The sequence below is a fragment of the Indicator indicator genome, chromosome 6 (genome assembly GCF_027791375.1).
Source record: "Indicator indicator isolate 239-I01 chromosome 6, UM_Iind_1.1, whole genome shotgun sequence".
NCBI lineage: Eukaryota > Metazoa > Chordata > Aves > Piciformes > Indicatoridae > Indicator > Indicator indicator.
The window spans coordinates 11,820,377-11,840,766 of record NC_072015.1 but is presented as its reverse complement, the minus strand read 5'-3'; the positions used below and the strand labels follow the sequence as shown (position 1 = coordinate 11,840,766).

Here is a 20,390-nt window from a genome sequence, read left to right as displayed (position 1 = left end):
CTGAATAAGTTTGTACTGCTGCAGGATGGAAAGACATAAAATAAGGCTTTGTGCACTCTTTGCAATTAAAAATTCCAGTGCAAGTTACCGTGGGGTTGTTTTGAACTCAGGCAATTGTCTTATGCCTGAGTTGCTCCTTCAGCTGTAATTGGATGTTTTCCACTTGTTGCTAAGAGTTATGCCTTTTAAAGGGATAGAGGCACCCAAGTAGGAAAGTTGGGAATGATTTGTATTACAAGATATGTAACTATTGTTTCTGTCTTTTGTTATAGTCCACTGATGATAATTACACAGAAGATCACAACACTTGCATGCCAGTTACATGATGGTAAGAAAAGAATCTCTCTTGATGTCCTAAAGCATTTTTATTCCAGCTCATTCTGTGGTTTAGTTACGGAGTGGGTGAATGCAGTTCAGCAAGCTGTTCCACATGAAAAGGAAGAATGCTTTGTGGAGGAAGACAAGAAACTTCAGTTTTGATCAGTTCTCTAGTGTCAAATTGTCATTGCAGTAACAAAGACAACTGTTTTCCCGTGTGGGTCCTCTACTTCCTTGGGACCCAATTTGGATTGTAACTAGTACCAGTATCTGCTGTGTGCATCTTCATTAAAGTCTCTGAAGCTGTTCTTGATTCTTAAAAATCAAAAGTTGTGTTTGATACGTGGGTTCAGTCATTAATGTTAACATAGCAAAAATGCACTATCACTGATCACAGAATCACAGGATGTTAGGGGCTGTAAGGGACCTCAAAAGATCATCCAGTCCAACCCCCTTGCCAGAGCAGGATCACCTGTACCAGATCACACTGGAACGTATCCTGGTGGGTCTTGAATATGATGTATTCAGCGATAATACACTCCATGAGTTGTGAGGGATGGAATGCAGTAGCCTTTTCCCAGTACAAGGAGAAGAACAGCTGTAAATGAAATAACATTGTCTTCAGTCTTGTGCTGTGCTGTGACAAAGGACACTATTATTTCCCAGTAAAATGCCTGTGTGTAGTACAGTGCAAAGCTTAGAAATGTCAGTTGTCATCAGTTCTGTTATTCCTCATGTCTACTGAGGTTGCAGTGTGAATGTTGGATAGTCTGAGCGACGCCTGCTGCATTATAAACTCAATGTCACTGAGTAAGTAGCCTGCTATGGAGTTGTGACCTAGGTGAGGTGATGACCGCACCACAGACTGCAGGGTCTGGCATTGGTTGCAAGCCAGATTTACACAAGTGAGTCTAGTGCTGGCTATAGTGGGTACAGCTTGAAATTCAGCTAATTGACCTTGTTGTTGATGTGTATGTCCCTGGGGCTTTTCTGCTTTTGTTCTGCTGGCTGCTAGCCAGCTCAGGTATGGCTGTGTGCCACAGTGGTGTGCAACCTAGGTGCACACCTAGAATATTGAAGGTAAACAGGCAAGAAAGGAAAAGATAACAGCAGAGGCAGGAGCATTTTAAGCAAACCAGGAATCCTACAGATGAATAATTATAGAAAAGACTAATTATGTTGTGAACATCCATATATGGAGCAGTTGATGGAATGGAGGCAGTTTGCAGTTCAAACATTAGTAACAAATTTCCATTTGTAAAAAATTTAACTTAGCTGCCCATAAATGGAAACAAACAAAATACCCAGCCCTTTAAGTAATTAAGTGCTTAATTGTTTCCCTGGAACTCATATCCTCTCAGTATTTACAAATTGAAATAGTGGAGAGAGAATGGAAATAAGCAGCTTATCAGCAGTCTTTTTAGGAAATGAGTCTTGTGTGTATATTGGTAATTATGGTCAGTACATTTAGAACAGTGGTGTTAATTGATGCCAAACCTTTGATCTTGTGAAGCTGTATAGATGCCTACTCAGCATCTATACAGCTGTGACTCATCCCATGTGTTTTCCTGAAACCAGTAGGATTCCTCACAGTATGGGCAGCTAAAGTTTCAGAGTGAAGGTTTTGAGATATTTGCTATAAGCAAATTGTTACACACTGGCTGTCATACAATATTTTCCCACAGTTTTTCTGGGACAGCAAGCCAGTGCTCTACCTCTGGCCCCAAAGGTCTTGTGCACTCGACAGGAGGTCACCCTTCCAGTCTGGACCTTGTACAATTCTGGATTTATTACTGGTGTGTGTGTTTAGGCTTGCTTCAGCAGGAGGCAGCCAGGCTACTCATTCACACCAGTGGAGCTTCTGGACCCTGAGAGTCTCTTTCTCTTCCACTGCTCACTCCTCCTGCTGTGAAATGCTCCATTTCTCACCAAGGAGCCAGCGGGAGGTTTGTGCTTGGTTGGAGGTTTGTGCCTAAATGAGCCAGTGGCTTCTGGGAACAGAGGTTTTTCTAGCCCAGGGCTGCTGGTAGAGACTGCTGGAGGTCACTGCCAGTTGGTGTCATGGTGAGTTGCATTGTGTGTGTGGGATACTACAGCTCCTCTTCATGAAAGTGTAGCAAGAGTGAGAAAGGGTAAATCAGGTAAGGAACTGGGTAAGCAAGTAGGGTAGAACAATATATTTGACCTAAAAGTCTGGAATTAAACTGTGACTAAGAAATCTTGTAGTTTATGGTTTTAGGAAGTTATCTGTGGGGTACAAACATATGGCTTTAGGGATAGCTTTCACTGTTTAGCTTTTGGACAGATCTAATGTGACTTTTCTTTCTCTCTAGGAATAGGGCGACAAGCTGAAGAACTCACTGCTGAGCAAAATCGGCTGGCTGTAAAGTAAGAATTTAATTCCCCTAGTGATTGGTGTTTAATTCAAAGAAGTTTTAGGACTGGGTTCGTGGTTGGGTTTGATTGATTGGTTGGTTTTGTTATTTAGGGTTTTTGCCTTTGCAATGTCAAGGCCAACTTAGTGGCGTGCCCATGAAAATGTTCTCTGGTTCTTCCCAGTCTGTGATAAGCCAAATGTCCCACCTGCCTTTTGTCCTTGATTGAGCAGCTTTGATTTTGTAATGCTTCTGTCAGTACCTTCCTTACAGAAACATAGCTTCTCTGCTCTATTCCTTATTTCTTCAATCCAAGACTTTGACCTTTATCACCCTGTGCTGGTCAGTAAAGTGCCAAAGTACTTAGCAGCATCTCACTGACTTAAATATATACTCCACTTGCAACAAAACTAGCTGAATCAACTCTTATATTCAGACTAAGACTATACTATAAGGACTTTTTGGCTGTTGTCTTCATCCTATCTGTGATACATTATTTTTCCAAGTAAAATGCTAATTCTCTGTCAGCAAACCACTGCTGTAAAAATCTATTTTAGTTTGACTTTACTTTGACACTTCAAGTACTGCTTTTCTTTGCCCTAGTTTTCAGACACTGAAAGTATATTTTTCCCATCTCCCTTGGTAGCACTAATACTCCTAATCCTTCATGTTATGTGACTAGTCTTCTTTTCTTGCAGAGGGAGATAGTATGTTGATTAAATGTTTGAGAGCTTCTTTTTTCAATTTTGTATCTCAATGCAAGTGCAGGGTTGTTGGGGTTGTTTGTTTTGTTTGTGGCTTTTTGTTTGTTTTATAGAATAATTAGTTTACAGAATTAGCCTTAGAATCATAACTACATTTAGCCATGGAGTGTTACTTCAAGGTCAGGGAAATTATTTTCTTCATTTTCAAAGCAGAAGATTCAGACATCAGAAATTCTGCCCATGAGCTTCTAAAAGTAATTTCTTAAGAATATCCTGTAGGGAGGTTTGTGTAACTTTTCCTGTGACCCATAGCTATATGCCTATTTTTAAAGTCCACGGCATGTTTAGCTGCATTGGGCCCTTGTGCCAGTATGATTACTTCTAGTCAAATTCTCACCAAATGCCTTTTCTTTTTTTCCTTTGTGCAGTAGGTGAGCTCATAATAGAAAAGTACATGCCAATAGCTCAAGTGTCGGTGGCAGACAAGTCATAACTGAAGAGTTTTAAATCCCCTTTGGTAATACAGCCTTTTGTCTTCCCTCCTGTTCTTGGTTTGTTTTTGTTTCTCACTCATCCTCTCTACATTCCTTCGTGCATTGCTCATGTCTCCCCACCCACCCATGTGCAGAACCTAAGTCAAAACTAATGACTTTAATTTTACTGTAGAGCTCAGAAGCCCAAATAATGGACTTGGTTTTGCAGAACAGGAAGATGAGCCTTGCCACAAATATTTTCTGCATCTTTCTGCAAAATGCTTTCACCAGGGAAATTATCATTTGGGCACTAACATCTACAATAACCAGCAGGATGAATGCAGAAAATCCTGGCTAAGCTAACTGTTTATTCAAACTAATTCTGCTTCAGAATAAAAGTAGGCAACAGCAAATGTTTAACTGTTGTTTAGTTTTCCTGGTAGAAATTTATGTTTTCATCAGAAAGACTTTTAAGTGGGTTTTGGTTTATGTGTGTCTATCTGTCTTGGACAGAAAAGTCTTGAAACACAGTCCCCTCGTTTTCTGTTCTTATGTGCGGATTCCTTGTTTACTTGGATGGTGGCTCTTAGCACATTTGTGGAGAGCACTGTGTAGCTCAGTGCAGAATTTAGATGTTGATGTTTTCTGTCACATAGATAAAGCAAGCCCTACAATTTACGAGTTACACTAGCAGTGAGATGCTAATCTGTAGCCAGGACAGTGGATACTCCTTGTTTTACTTCTAATTTGTTTTACTTCTAATATAATTGCTCCCCCCAAGGAACTTGTGGGATATGCAGTTGCAGAATGGCAATGATGAATATAACAGACTCATCTACGACTTTTATTTTCAGCTATCTTTTATGTATTCTTTTCAGTTCCTTTTCTTGTTCATGATGGAATACAGGCAATTATTTCCTTTATTTATACAGCAGGATAAAGTGCCTCTTCATTCTCTGTCTCGCATCATACTTCCCATTTTTCAAAAAGCAGAACTGAAGGGTGGATGAGAGCTCTTCACAGCCCTGAGGGTCCTAGTCTTAAATGCTCCCTGCCCTGTGTTTTTTTTGTAACAAGGCAAGGTACTACATTGCACAGCATGGTGAGGCCAGTGTTATTCAGCCTGTGGTCTGCCACCTGTTACTGGTCCCTGAGACACTAGACAGATGTCCTAAAACAGCTACCAGCTTCTCACTCCTGGTACTACTGGCCTGTTGAAAATGAGTGTGGAAGCATAGAGCATAAAAGAGAGGCTGTGCTTCATTTTCTCCAAAACAGATCATAGAATCAGTCAGGGTTGGAAGGGACCACAAGGATCATCCAGTTCCAACCCCCCTGCCATGGGCAGGGACACCTCACACTAGATCAGGCTGGCCAGAGCCTCATCCAGCCTGGCCTTAAAGACCTCCAGGGATGAGGCCCCAACCACCTCCCTGGACAACCCATTCCAGGCTCTCACCACTCTCATGGTGAAGAACTTCTTCCTCATGTCCAGCCTGAATCTCCCCACTTCCAGCTTTATGCCATTCCCCCTAGTCCTGTCACTACCTGATATCCTAAAAAGTCCCTCCCCAGCTTTCTTGTAGGCCCCCTTCAGATACTGGAAGGCCACAATAAGGTCACCTCAGAGCCTTCTCTTCTCCAGACTGAACAGCCCCAACTCTTTCAGTCTCTCCTCACAGGAGAGGTGCTCCAGCCCTCTGATCATCCTGGTGGCTCTTCTCTGGACACCTTCCAGCATGTCCATATCCCTCTTGTAATAGGGGCTCCAGAACTGGACACAGACCTCCAGGTGAGGTCTCCCCAGAGCTGAGTAGAGAGGGAGAATCACCTCCCTCGACCTGCTGGCCACACTTCTCTTGATGCAGCCCAGGATCTGGTTGGCATTCTGGGCTGCAAGTGCACATTGACAGCTCTTGTTGACCTTCTCGTCCACCAGCACCCCCAAGTCCCTCTCCTCAGGGCTGCTTTCTAGCCAGTCACTGCCCAGCCTGTATTTGTGCTTGGATCTAGTGAGCTATCAGATGGGAGGTAAGGGTGATAGGATAAAGTTGGGGACTGAGGCAGACAGAAAAATAAAATGCCCTCATGAAAACCTTTGCTATGTTTTACCTTGGTTGTTTTTTTTCTTTTTCCCTGTTTTGTTGTGTATGGATGATGTTCACAGGACAAGACCTTCTTTACTGGAGTATTTAAGTTATCTCCTCAATTTTATGAGCATCATAGCTGGGCCTTGCAGCAATTACAAGGATTATGTAGCCTTCATTGAAGGGAGGCATGTGCACATGAAACTACTAGAAGTGAACTGGAAACAGAAGGGTTATGACAGACTTCCTGATCCTTCTCCAACTGTAAGTTTTAATATGACAAAGATTTATTGCAAAGGACAGGAGATTACAGCTTTGGACATGATTCTCATAATTAAAAAATAAGAAGAAAACCTATTTATGGATTATCTTCCCAGTAGAAGTAGCTGCCCTTTTTTTATCACAGGGTCGGGGGGGAGAGGCTAGTGTCTTCCTCCTGAGTTCCCCAAATGTGTTTGGCTTGCTAGACTGGTCATTGGTTACTGGGTGTCTTTTGTGCAATGATGGGAATTGTCTGCAGGTTCTGGCAATGACAAGTTGCAATTCAGTTCCAAACAGAAGAGGAAATGTCAGGGGGAAAAACAAAGTCAAATCTCACCTATAGCGCAGATGTTAGAACTGTGCGGATCACAGCTAATCAGAAAGGGTAGCTTGTTCAGGTGCTTTGCAAGAGACTCTCACACTTTAAGAAAATTTTTATATTACTTAACACCTTATAAAATTACCTTCTTGTAAGGCAGGATAACATAGCATGAGAGCCAGCTTCCACTCTTAACTTCAGGTGACACCAAATGTTTATATTTGTTAGGGTGTGCAGGTTGTGTCCTGTGAAGTTGAGTGTGTGCCTCTACATACATGATTCCTGTTGCACTTGGTTGTATTTCTACTGACTTCAGAGACTGCTGACTGACATTAGATCTGACTAAGGTCACAATAAGGCCCATGCTGTGTTAGATGCAAGTCAGCAGAGAATATTAAAATTTTCATTGTAACCATCTAAAGATAATTTTACATTAATTTGTTCCTGAATGTGAAGAAGATATAAAAAAAGTGTACTTATGATCAGAAAAGATCTTGTTGTTTCAATAGTATTTTGCATTATTATTTTTTTGAGAACACAAATCAATTTTTATAAGGTATTCAAGTGCTAGATTTACCTTTTTAATTCTGACTTTATGTCATAATTTAACCCCAGCCAGCAACTAAGCACTGCTTAGCCACTCGGTCTTCTCCTCTCGGAGAACTGATAACAAGTAAAACTGTAGATTGAGGTAAGAGCAGTTTAATAATTCAAATAAAAAGAAAAATAATAGTAGTAAAAAAGGAAAGGAAGACAAAAAGAGAGTGAAATAAAACCCAGGAAAGACAAGTGATGCATAATGCAATTGCTCAAAACCTGTTTGACCAATGCTGAGTCACTGAGCAGTGATCCATACCTCCCAGCCAATTCCCCTCAATTGTATACTGGGCATGACATCATATGGTATGGAATATCCCTTTGGTCAGTTGGGGACAGCTGTTCTGGTTGTGTCCCCTCCCAGTTTCCTGTGCCCCTCCAGCTGCCTTGCTGGCAGGGCATGAGAAGCTGAAAAATCCTTGACTTTGTATAAACACTGCTTAGCAACAACTAAAAACATTAGTGTGTTATCACCAGTATTCTCATACTAAATTCAAAACACAGCACTGTACTAGCTGCTAGGAAGAAAATTAACTCTATCTCAGCTGAAACCAAGACATGGCATCAAGGAAAATTTACTCCTGATGTGTATTTGAAATAATGTTTCTAACTACTGATGATTGTCAATAATAATAGTGTATAGAAAGCCTGGCAGGAGTATTTGAATAACAGCATGGCCTGGCAGGTGCCTTGTATCACGGGAAGATACACATGCCATGTAAGATGCATGTTTTTTGGACAAGTGATTGTTATCAAGATCTCTGGATGGCAGCTGGGAAATGAGACCTTCTACTGTACTGAATACTGATAGGTTTGGATTCCTGGAGGAGCCTGGTGCATAATAGACCAGGAGATGACAGTCCATATAGGAAAGATTTCTCCTTTACATTGTAGGGCCTGAGGTTTTGTTTGTTTTCTCTCTCATGTGAGGACCTTTACTAACTGATGTAGGAGTCTCTTGTGAAGTTCATTACCAATTTTGAGTTCTAATTGTCCTTTGTACCTATCTATTAGTTCAGTAAAACAAATTAAATCAAAGCTTTGACTGTGTCTACCTCTTCTACACTAATTACTTTTAACTTTATCATTGCTGAATTCATTGGTTCTTGACGCACGCTGGTTTTGTGTATTATGAATATTGACTCTTTCTGCACCCTCTTAACCCCCGCACCCTCCCCCAGTCACCCCTCAGCAAATGCTTGTAATGATTGTTTTACTGTTTGCTCTTTTTAGGGAGCAGTGATGTACAAGCTGTGTATCACACTAGTATCTCTCATTTTATTCTTGACACTTACCAAGAACTTTCCTATGGCATATATTATTGATAATGAATTCCTTGATAAAACACCCTTCTGGTCAAGACTTGGTTACCTGTATGTGGTAACACAGGCAGCAAAACCAAAGTATTACTTTGCATGGACATTGGGTAAGTACGCCCACATTATCTATTTTTGTAGGTAACAAATAAGTTCATAAATGTGGAAGTGGGTCTGAAACATTACTGGTAAGAAACCCAAAAAGTAATCAGTCCCTAGATCTGTAGTTCTCATGGGAGATGTGCACTTGTTCCTATCTTTAGTGGACCACACTGAAGTGGAGAGATGTCAGAAATTTTGAAAAACCTGGATACAATCTCTTCTGGCTTGTCTGACATCCCCTGCTCCTGGATCCTAATCTGCTTTTCAACTTTTGCCAGAAAAGTCAACGTAACAGTTGCCTCTTACTAAAAACTTTGTACCCAAATCTTTTTTACAGGAAATTAAGGAAAAAAAGTTTTGCCTCCTCTAAACCTTGATTTTTATGTTTTATTCATAATTTGACACTTATATCTTTGGGATTGTGAAGTTAAAATTGGTTATGCTGGCTCAGGCTTTCCAAGCACATTACAGTGCAAACAGATCTTGCTTTAGGGACATCCTTAGCACATGCATCTGTATTACAAAGCTGCAGTGTGTATTGTGGGGCTGAAGTTAGGCTTTGCCTCTAAGGCAGCTATGCGATCCTTTACGTATATTATCTTTGAGCTGTCAAGAGAAAGGGTTGGAGAACCATGGGGGGAAGGTGGGGAGTGAAGCAGGGAATGGAAGGACTCAAGAATTTCTGCAAGGAAAAGAAGAACAGGAAGAGGGCTCATTATAGAGAGAAGCAAATTTGTTTTATTGGGAACCAGCTAGACTGGTGGTCAGAATCATCTTTTTTGTATTTTACCTTCTTGCTTTTAGAAATGACCTTTTCCATCTATGTGTGAAGAGTTAAATACTCACACAGACCAGGCTGATAAATGAGAGATTGAGGGGTTTTGCTGGTATTACAAAACTTTGTGTGTAGGGGAAATCCTGAAAGCCAGCAATGCATACACCTGAGAGTGAGACGAGTGTCACTGGGGTGGGATGGAAAGAGCCAAGGAAAACTCATTGTGAGGCTGTGATTAACCTGCTGGGAATAAAACTGACAGATTGAGGGAAGACAGCCAGGACTGGCATGTGCCAGATGAGAAAAGCTTTGAGATAAGGAATTGCTTGCTTACAAACTTTTTTCTGCAAGATCCAATGTTAATTTGTTGCCTCTATCTTTTTTCCATTGACTAAAAGTCCATTGTCAAAGAGAGAAACTGAATTTGAATTTGTGACATGACTAAGCCATCGAGGCTGTAGAAATACCTTACAAATGAAGGGCTTTGGGAAAAGCACACATTGTATACTGGAGGGTGAGACCTCTAGAATGCACATTGCAAATCCAGGCAGCAGAATAGCTGACACTTTATCCTTTCACTGTTTAGCTTGCAGCAACACGGCCCAGGGCCTGCTGAAACTGCCTCAATAAGCGCTTCCTGCCCTCAGAAAAGGACAGTCACACTATTGTGTGAAAGCCATGGCTGAATTCCTCCAGAAAGATAGAAAATTCAGCTTCTTGCCACATTAGCAACAGTCATTGGAATGTGGCTGCAAACATAACTTGGAGCTGTCAGTGAAACCAGTTTGAGACTGAGAGCATGCGTCCAAGGAACTGTGAAGGCAGTATGTTAGAGCTCTGCAAATCAGCAGGGGAACCTCTTTTGGCCTTTGCCAAGCTTAGGGTGTCATAAGCAGTTCAAGAGTGGACAACAACAATTCTGCTCATCACACCTTGCTCTGCAGACAGCAGCTTGGGAAGCAAGAGGCTGATAGGTCTTCTGTATTATTATGTCCCTGAATTTCTGGTTTCTTGCTTTTGGCAAAGAAATACTAAGCAGTACCTGCCACTCTTGGAGCAGCAAGATGGAGCAGATCCAGGAGTCCGCCTGCTCAAGAGTGACAGTTACATACAGCTCCAGTCTCTGCAACTGGGCAGGGTCCATTGCTGCTTTATTTTTATATTACTGTTTTATTTCTTCAGCCCAGGGAGTAGCTGGTCTTTCTAGTTAGGAAGTGACTCTTGTGTTGCTTTAGCACAGTGCCACTTTGCCAAGAGGAAACTTGTCTTTGAAAGAGAGGATTCTAATTGCTATAAAGCTGTCTTGAACGTGTATTTGGTGTCATTCTGACTTGAAAGAAGAAGGGCTTTTTTTAAGCAGACTTGATTTGACATGTTTTGCTGTGGCATTACAGCAGATGCAGTCAACAATGCAGCTGGCTATGGCTTCAGTGGAGTTGATGAGAGGGGCACTTTCCACTGGGACCTGTTGTCCAATTTGAATATCTGGAATATTGAGGTGAGTGAAAGGAGTAGCTGCATTGGCATGCTTACAGAGAAACAGGCAAGATAATGGGCAGAAGCTTTCCTAGAAGGAAAATAAGTCCATGCCACTAGGCTACTCCTCTTTAACATGTAGAGGTTTTGTGTTTTATCTGCTGGGCAGTTAAAAAAGCATATGTCACACAGCCTTCATCACACTCTGTATTCAGGCAGCATTTCTAAATAGTTTATAGAGGGCTAATAAATGATTAATCAGATGTTTAATAAATGAGCAGTCGATTAATGTGGATTGTGGCTGAGTTCAGTGGGTCAATAAATTGCTCGCAGCTATGATTCTCCACCATCTGTGCTATATTCTGTTTATTTACTTCTAACAGTCTTCCACTTTTTGTAACCTAGTGGAGATGGGGGGGCGTTAGTGAAAGAAGCTGCCATGACACTTGCAAGGGCTGGGTCACTGCACATGCCTGGAGTGCCTTTCGTAAACAGAGAAATGCAAGGGTTGGAGAGAACTGGTACAAACCAAGCAACTTGAACAGGACCTAGCAGGGCCACATGGAGCTTAAATGGCTGTGGATCTAGAGTTCCACCCAGCAAGTGATATAGTTTCTCAAAACATCTGTCACACATGTTTCTTGTGACTGCAGTATACTTTAATCATCCATTAGTCTTTTGTAAGCTATTTATGTTTGTCTCTCTAATGCATAAGATGGACAATGTAATTTGTTGGCCCCAAAGTATATTTTGTGAATGCCAGGGGGATGTGAAGATGTTTATTTGACAGAGACAGCCTTCTAAAGGCTGCTTTTCTTTAGAAAAAGGCGAAGCTTCCCTCTGTAATTCTGTAGTTAAGATTTTAAAAGGAAAAGCAGGTGAAAAGTTGACTGCTTTATTACTGAATGATCTGTGACTAAGTGGGTATGCTGTAATAGCTCTTCTCAAAAATGAGAGAGCCCCTGTAATTCTTCATTGAAAGATACCAACTCTGGAAGTTTCATTAGGTGTCCTCTCTTTCTCAATATCCTTTCCTGTTGTTTTGTGTTTGGTTTTGTTGGGCTTTTTTAACCTTAATTAATCCTCAGTATACATCTCTCCCTGAGTGGTACAGAATACACAGCCCAGAAATGCTTTGTAGTTTTTGATACAGCATGCCAGATTCCACTCTGAGAACCTGAATCAATATCTGGTTCAGTATGGAGGCAGGAGATGATCCCTGATTTGATGAGCTGAGCAGTTCCTACTTGAAGGAGCCAAGTGAAGTACAGACAAAGCTTTTTAGTCAAGCCAAATTAAGGAAATAGGAGTTTTTACTCTTCTCTACCCACTGAACCGCAAGACGCTTCAAACCCTTTTTTCCTTTACTGGTCACATGGGCAATAGTGGTCAGGCTGAAGAAACTATTTCCAGGAGTGTAAACCAGAGTGCTTTCCATTGATTTGATCAAGCGTGTGGTGAGAAAGAGAGGCTACAGAGACCAATACTTAGGGTGAGCCTTGAACTGACACTATGCACAAATGTAACTGAAGCTTCACTGTGATTGTACCATGTGTTTTCAGCAGGTATAGCCACTTGCATACATAAAATTGCTTAAGAATTGGGTGCTTCAGTGGTAAATGTGAAATTACGTGCTCTGTCCTAAAGAGGAACACATGGCAGGAGTTGGGAGTGCATTAAAATGTGACAGTAGCTAAACCCATGTTTGGAACTTGAAAGCCTTGGCAGGATGAATATTTTGACACCCAGTGACTTTTCTCTCTTGGTAATGTAACGGGGAAACTTAAGGAAGGCCAAGAGAGAGTAGCAATATTAGCTGGAAGAGAAGTTACATTTTTCTTGGCTTCTCTTGGTGCAGGAATGCAGTTAAAACATGGCAGTACTGCATTGGGAATTACTGATCATTTTAACTCCTTAAGCACAGAGAATTAAATGCTAGCCTTCAGGATTCTGATGGGAGCACAAAAATATCTATATATTTCCTTTGGAAACCTTTGCTTTTAATACATCTTTTCAGTGTGCCTTTGCCTTCAGCTGATAGGGGAAATTAATGTGGTGTCATTGAATCTCATCGCTGTTTGGTGAGGAGGTCCTTAGAGTTTTCAGTCGGCATGCGAGGAGCAAGGGGGAGTAGGGATGGAGAGCCACCAGAGGTGAAGCTGACCAGGATTAGGGGAAACGATGCTGAATGGAGTCCAGCAGTCCCCTAAAGCTAGGGCAACTGGCATCATGAGGAGGTACAGGTGGTTCTCCCCGGATAGTGGAGTCCGCTCTGATTTCTCAAGCCTGGGCATTGGGCTGATAATTGGCTTCTAAATTTAGTCTAAAACTGTATGTTTTTGTTTTTCAATCTTCCCCTTTCCTTTTCCAAATAATGCATTTCTTTTACTTTTTATAACACATTGTTTATTAGTACTCTAGGAAAGTCCAGACAGTGTGGCAAGATATCTGTTCCAAAAATGAAGCTGTTTATGAATGGAAAGGAAGGCCAAGCACTTAAAACATGAAAGCTTTTCAGATTTCCCATAATTTGAGAAGCAACCAAACACAGTGTTTAATTTTACAAAACAAAGTGGGATTTTACAGGGGGTGCCATGTGTTAGCAGTGAGCAGTCAGTCCTGGTTAATGTCCCTCCCAAAACATATTAGTGACTGTGGCACAATCTTCACAATGCTTAGCTACCAGAATTAACATTTTTCCATCTATCTCCTGTCTAATTTAAAATGCAAGTGATATTTTACAGGGTTTGAGTGCTAACATTTCATGTGAACTTATTTCTTAGACTGCAACAAGTTTTAAGATGTATATTGAAAACTGGAACATTCAGACAGCTGCCTGGCTGAAACGGTAAGTAATGGAACAGTAATGTACTTGTGAGACCTGAAAACTCTAGATGACCTGCAAAAACGCTGACTGGTGAAGCTCATAAACATACAGCCCTCTTTTTCTTTCTTTGTTTCCTGTTTCTGTAACAGCTGGTGGAGTACAAGGGTATTTGGTGCTGTAAAGTTTTATTGCTGCACATGTAAAATGCCCACATTTTATATATGAGCAGCAAAGCTATAAACGAACGTCGAATCTCCCATAATAAAATATAAGAGCTTTTTGATGGCATCTTTTAGGCCACTGCTTGCCTCCATTATTCTTGCTGTACTGTTTCACTTTGCTATGTTGTGTTTCCCTGCGTCTTACTGCCAGAGGTGAGCCTCACTGTGGCACTGAGATGCAGTTCAGTTAGAACTGAAGGGAAATCTTTAGAGCCCTGATGTAGTCTGATTTGGAGTTAGCAACAAATGCTTACCAGGGAGTCTCCATTTAGGATACAGGCTTACATGATAGGAAGATCTGATTTTAACCCATGACTGCTAAGTATCAATCGTAGAACCATCACAGAATGGTTTAGGTTGGAAAGAACCTTAAAGGTCATCTAGTTCCAACTCCTTTGCTGTGGCTAGGAACACCTTCCACTAGATCAGGTTACTTAAGGCCATGTCTAGCCTGTCCTTGAACACTTTCAAGGAGGAGATATCACAGCTTCCCTGGGCAAGCTGTTCTAGTGTCTCCCCACCCTGAGTGTAAAGAATTTCTTCATAATATCCAGTCTAAATCTACCCTTTTCCAGCTTGAAGCCATTACCCCTAATCCTTGGATGTCAAGTTTCATAAATGCAACTGTCTGCTAATACTCATTATTTTTTTTATCATGATTCAAGCTCAGTGCACAGTCAGTGTGGTGTCAAAAATGCAGATTCATTGTGGTTACCATAACTATTGTTGTTAAATATATGCATCTTAAAGGTCAGTATTTGCTAATTTTCATTATTCAAATTATGTTCCTGATAAGTGTGTTATCTTGACTCATTTCTTTGGAACATGGCATTTGGTTATACATCAGATAGCTAAATGGATTGCTTAGTGTGTTCTTGAACTCGTATTATTTACTTACATTTTTGGGGTAAGATCTTGGGCTGATAAATTTAGCAGAAATCCCCTGCTTTGCAATAGTTTACGACACTCCCTGTTGTTCCCAGCATCTGCCAAATTGTCCATGGTTCAACAAGCTGAATCAGCTGATAGATATTCAATACCATGCAGCTGTCATGCCCACTCTATAAGGAAAGGGCTGGCTGGGGCAAAAGATTCATGAGCCTTGTAGTTTGAACTGTAATGTGAGGTGCTTCCTGTTTCAGGGGGCTTTTTTGGCTTCCAGGTTTGGAGTGGTGTCTCTTCCACTTTGCTGGCTGCCACGTTTGGGGGCGAGGGTCTGTGGGGTTTTTTTTCTCACTCACTTTTGCTGGCTGCTCAATGCTTGGCTTCTGCTTTTGCTGTGAAGTACACTGTTATGGTATTGTACATTGTATTATTTCATTAAATTCTCTTTGTCTCAGCCCACCAGGCTTTTTGTGTTTCTTTAGCTCCCAGTCGTGTGAGTTTTGGTTTTTGTGTGAGCTTTTGGAACTCAGGCACTGGTTGGGTCAAAACCAGGACAGTCTATTTTGGCACTCAATGCAGGGTCTGAAAGGGTTGAGCTAACAAGAAATGAGATAAGAAGGAGGCTTGTTAAAATAATTTTGTGTGGGTTTTTTTTATTCTGTAGTATGTTTGTCATGTTGACACATTTGCTTTCCTGGGGTAACTGGGACCAATGTGCTGGGGCCCAGTCCTGGTTATGTTACATAAATCCTTATGCACTGTGTGTGCTCTATGTGGTGGTGTTTATCCCCTCAGGGAAATGGATAAGAGCTATCATGTTGCTGTATTGGATACTGTTATATTGTGACATTAGTCCCCTGGTCACTCAGTTAAGCTATAATCTGATGGACCAGGTCTTGTCCAGATTAATACAAATCTTTCCCAAGAATATCACATGGAGACCTTTTCCAAGGCTGGATAATTGTAAGTGGCAGGGTGTGTGGGAGAGTATGGGCAGATCCCTGGGTTGGTGGGTTCTGATTTTTCGGAGTTTCACCCCCAAACAAGTGCAAAATGCTGACAAACTGGTAAAATATTTGGAAAAGGTATGATGTCAGCCCACAGATCATTGTGATGAATCGAGGCTTGGCCCATGCCTATCGCCCCCTTCTCACCACTGTTCGGCATGCTCAGTGGCAGGAAATACTCTCTAGGCCTATTCATGAGGCATGTAGTTTGAACTCTGATGTTAGATGCTTCCTGTTTCTGGGGGTTTTTTGGCTTCTGGGTTTGAGCTGTTGGTCTCTTCCACTTTATTGGAAGCTGTGTTTGCAGTGGGGGCAGAGTGGAGGGTGATTTTTTTTTTTTTTTTTTTTTTTGGGGGGGGGCTTGCTTTTGCTGGCTGCTTGGCTTCTGCTTTTGCTGCACTATGAATTTTGCTGTTATGGTATTGTACATTGTATTATTTCATTAAACTCTCCTTATCTCAGCCCACAGGGCTTTTTGTGTTTCTTCTGCTCACAGTTGTGGGAGTGTTTAAAAACACCTCCCTTCATCAGTGAAGGGTGTAGTCATGTCTCTTTGTCCTTCCACTTGCTCTTGATGCACTGTCAGAGTTTTCTAGGGTGGTGTGTGATTCCAGATAGAGGTATAAAGGTGAAAGAAGTCGTGCCTGTTCTTTGTCCTGTTATTTGTTTAAATGCAGTCAGTGCTGAGATTATTTGTACAGGCACTCTTTGGATACTTGCTGCATAAAGCATGATTCATCTTTCCAACTAACCCTCCACCCAAATGAAGGGAGAGTGCCTCATGCTCTGCTCTGTAACAGAGGCAAGGTAAGGCCATTAAGAAGACAGAAAAAGCCCTTAAAAACAGAGAAGGGTTTGAAGTGCAGTGGCCATCATGCAGTTGTATTCAGCCTCTTCTTGTTTTGTTTCTGTCTTCACAGCGTTTGCTATGACAGAGCTCCTTGGTACCCTACGGCTTTAACATTTGTCCTGTCGGCCCTGTGGCATGGTATCTATCCTGGATATTATTTTACGTTTCTCACTGGAATCCTTATCACACTTGCAGCCAGAGCAGTATGTACCTTTCATTGTTCTCTTCTAAGGCCTATACTAAATACTATCCCAGCTGTCAACTGCAGGGATCACGCTGGCATGGTCAAGCAGCTTGTCCCTGCTGTGAGCCAACTATCATACCTTTGCAGGGTTCAAGTTGACAGATACTTTCTGTATTGATGCTAATTACAAAGTGCTCCCAGCAGTTACAACCAACACCAATTCTGCACATGCTGCAATGCTGGCCTTGGCTGTCAGAGGAAGAATTGCTTGTCAGTGTTCAATTGGTAGTGCCACCAGCAATGTCCATGCAGTCAGATGAGCTTGGGATTCAAGGTGAAACCTGAGTCCAGATTTCTGTGTAATCAGCTCATCAGAGTCTTTCTCAAGAAGCTGTTACAGGTTGACCGTTTGCCCAAACTTGAACTCTTTCATGTAGATGCAATTGAAACATTAAACTGGTCTCTGATTTTGGGCCTCATCTCAGGTAGAGTCACCAAAGACAGAACAGGTCTTTTTGTGTGTCACTGTTGTTAAATTTATCACCACTGATGCTTCAGGCTGAACCAGCCAGTTAAGCAGGGCTGGTAAGCACTGATGTTGTTAGGCTATGGATAAATTAACCAGGTCAGTTTGAAAGGTGAATTAAACTAGTGATCAGTATTAACCACTATGACTAGAGCAGATTGCTGATCATGCAGCCTTAACACGTGCTTTGCTTCTCATTTATGAGGTTTTTGTAGATGCAAAGCTAAACCAGAATCTCTAGGGAACAGCACATATATGCAGGTATAAACACATATTTATTAATTTAAAATAACTTTGTTTCACCATTCATAACTAGTAATAAATAAAAACCAGGAGGAAGGAATATCAAATCTTTAACAACTCCCCTCCCCAAAGATACTGTGCCAGTTAGCCAGTGTAAGAGTCTTCTTCCTGTGACTATGACAGAGGAAACTGGGGGCCACTGATTGAGTACGAGATCACAGAATCACAGAATCAATCAGGTTGAAGGAGACCTCCAATATCATCAATTCCAACCAATCACCCAACCCTAACTAATCAACTAGACCATGGCACTAAGTGCCTCATCCAGTTTTTTCTTAAACAGCTCCAGCAACACCAGTCAATACATATCTGTCTACTCCCAGTGCTTTCTAACTGGTGTATGAACCTTACTGCAATACTAACACTGATGATAAATGGAGAGTCATATGCTACAATGTGTCTGTGTGACTTTGCCTAAGAAATTGATACGATTTTCTGCTTACTTTTCCCTGACCTGCAGATAAGAAACAACTGCAGACATTACTTCCTCTCGTCAGTGCCTCTCAAGATAGCCTATGATGTTCTTACCTGGGTTGTCACCCAACTGGCCGTGTGCTATACTGTTGCACCATTTGTTATGCTGGCTGTTGAGCCCACAATTAAGTTTTACAAGTAAGTTCTCTCCTCTTGACTGCTATCCTCCAGAACAAAAATGCAGACTTCTGTTAAATAACCCAAACCACACTGCAAAGCAGTTGGCATTTCATTGGTTTTGAAAGGACTTCAAACAAGATGCTTAATAATGTGTGAGGGGTGATCTTTACACTCGTGTAACTTAATGAGATAATAATAATGATGATGTCACCTGTGCTTCTCAGTCTTTCTGTGTCCTTATGTGACTATTCACATACTCAGTTTCCATTTTTTCAAAACAGTTGAGTCTGAACCACTAACAGTGGCCAAGGCAGGAGAGGTTAAGAATAATGTGAATTGGCAGTAGGGAGGATTTAATGAGAAAAGATGAGGTTTACAGCTGCCAGCTGTATAGAACGGGAGGTATGATTGGTCAGCAGGAGAGAAGGAGGGTGCCTGGCAGAGCATTCCTTCTTGAAATGAGTATGCTTTTCTTTTTGAATACTTCTGTAGGAAGTGAGTACTTCCCTAGATTCCTTAAGAACGGCACTGGTGTTGCACAGTATATGGAATATACACTAATAAAAATAATATGAAACAGAGAAGTTGAGAAAATAATTTCTTTTATTCTACAGTGAATAAAAGGGGAAAGAATTTCCTTCTCTAACATCAAAGACAAAACTGATAAGATAGCTGTTGTCAGACAACTATTGTCAGTTGTCTTTTTGAAGGGGGTTGAATTTTGACTTTTTTAAATTCCTTTTTCTTAAAATACTTGATTGCAACACAGAAACCTTACCATAAAAAATTACTCCAGATCTTTCTTAGAATCATAGAATCAATGTGGTTGGAAAAGACCTCAGAGATCAAGTCCAACCTATCACCCAGCACCTCATGACTGACTAAACCATGGCTCTGTAATGTTTTTTGCCCTAGTGATTCTCAACAAAGTTAACATTTAATCTTAGAGACTGCTAATCAAGGAAACTGTAGGCCTTTTTTCCAGGGCATGAATTTTTTGAGCACTGTACACCTAAGAGTGGTGTTAAGGACCTTACAAGGATAATAAGAACTATGGAAAGAAGCATACATGAGACCACAGAAAGGTGTGGCTCTGTGGTTAAGACCTGGACCATACTGCTCCCAAATGTCATCCTCCCCAAGCTGCCAGAGCCTCACATAATTGGTTTAAGTATTTTTTTATTTCTGTCAATCTTGTGTATACTGAATTACTTGAAATAAAAATATTTGATACATAACAGTGATCAACTAAAGATATCTCTGAGTAGTTGCCTTCAAAAATACAACCCTTCTGTAAATATCATTACTTGACCTTTACCAGTTAAAAGTCAAGCATTTTGACTTATTTCAGGTCTCAACATTGAATTTTTTTTTTTTAACTTGTGAAAGCTTTTATATCCTAAGCATGAAGAATGTTACTTCAGAATGCAGCTTTATATACTCTAACATTAAAAGCGAGATGGACTGAAGAAGTGTGGGGTTGAATTACATAAGTTTGTGTGAACTGTAAGGAGTCAGATTCAGGAGTTTGTCAGAACTGATGCCAGCAGATGCCAAATGCATAGGCTGTGTGAAATTCAAGGGTGTATTTTTGTGCTTTGTTGATCAGAGACACACTTCATTCATCCCTCAGCACTAAATTCTTCATGAACTTACTGAGATTGCACAATTCTCGTTAATGCCAATAAAAACATAATGATCTCTTTCTGCTTTTGTTCACAGGTCTATGTATTTTCACATGCACGTTCTAAGCATCCTGGTGTTGCTTGTGTTACCAATGAGACCTCAAGCCCACTCCATAAAAAAGCCTCAGAATCAGGCCATGCAGAACTCTGTTAAAAGCAAAGACATATGATGCCTCCAAAGAAAATTGCCAGTTTTGGGCAATTGGCTTATTGTACTGGAAACAAAGAAAGAAGAAGGAAAGCAGGTGGAATGAGGCTCAGAAGTACAAGACACGTGGCATTTCTGTTGGTTATTTTAAAATCTTACTGGACAAGGCAGACGAGAGCCTGAATGATCGTCTTTAAAATTACTCCAGTTAGCAGAGATTTTACAGACAATGTTTACAGGCTCATGGGGCATTTTTTTTTTAAGAAATATTTTTATGAAGGTTTTTTTATATATTTAAACTTTTTCACACAGGCATTTTTGCTCTTTTACAGAAATATACAATTATTAGTCAATAAT

At 41.0% G+C, this 20,390-nt stretch overlaps 1 protein-coding gene across 1 annotated transcript in view; it reads left to right on the top strand.

Annotated features, from left to right (window-relative positions):
- Nucleotides 1–20,055, top strand: part of MBOAT1 (membrane bound O-acyltransferase domain containing 1) — a 60,227-nt gene extending 40,172 nt beyond the window's left edge. Inside the window, exons 6-14 of the mRNA XM_054381969.1 lie at nt 273–328; nt 2,652–2,706; nt 6,038–6,221; nt 8,368–8,560; nt 10,722–10,825; nt 13,587–13,651; nt 16,664–16,796; nt 18,067–18,218; nt 19,923–20,055. Coding sequence (XP_054237944.1) covers nt 273–328; nt 2,652–2,706; nt 6,038–6,221; nt 8,368–8,560; nt 10,722–10,825; nt 13,587–13,651; nt 16,664–16,796; nt 18,067–18,218; nt 19,923–20,055 — 1,075 coding nt within the window. The remainder of the gene's footprint in view (nt 1–272; nt 329–2,651; nt 2,707–6,037; nt 6,222–8,367; nt 8,561–10,721; nt 10,826–13,586; nt 13,652–16,663; nt 16,797–18,066; nt 18,219–19,922) is intronic.
- Nucleotides 20,056–20,390: the final 335 nt, after the last annotated feature.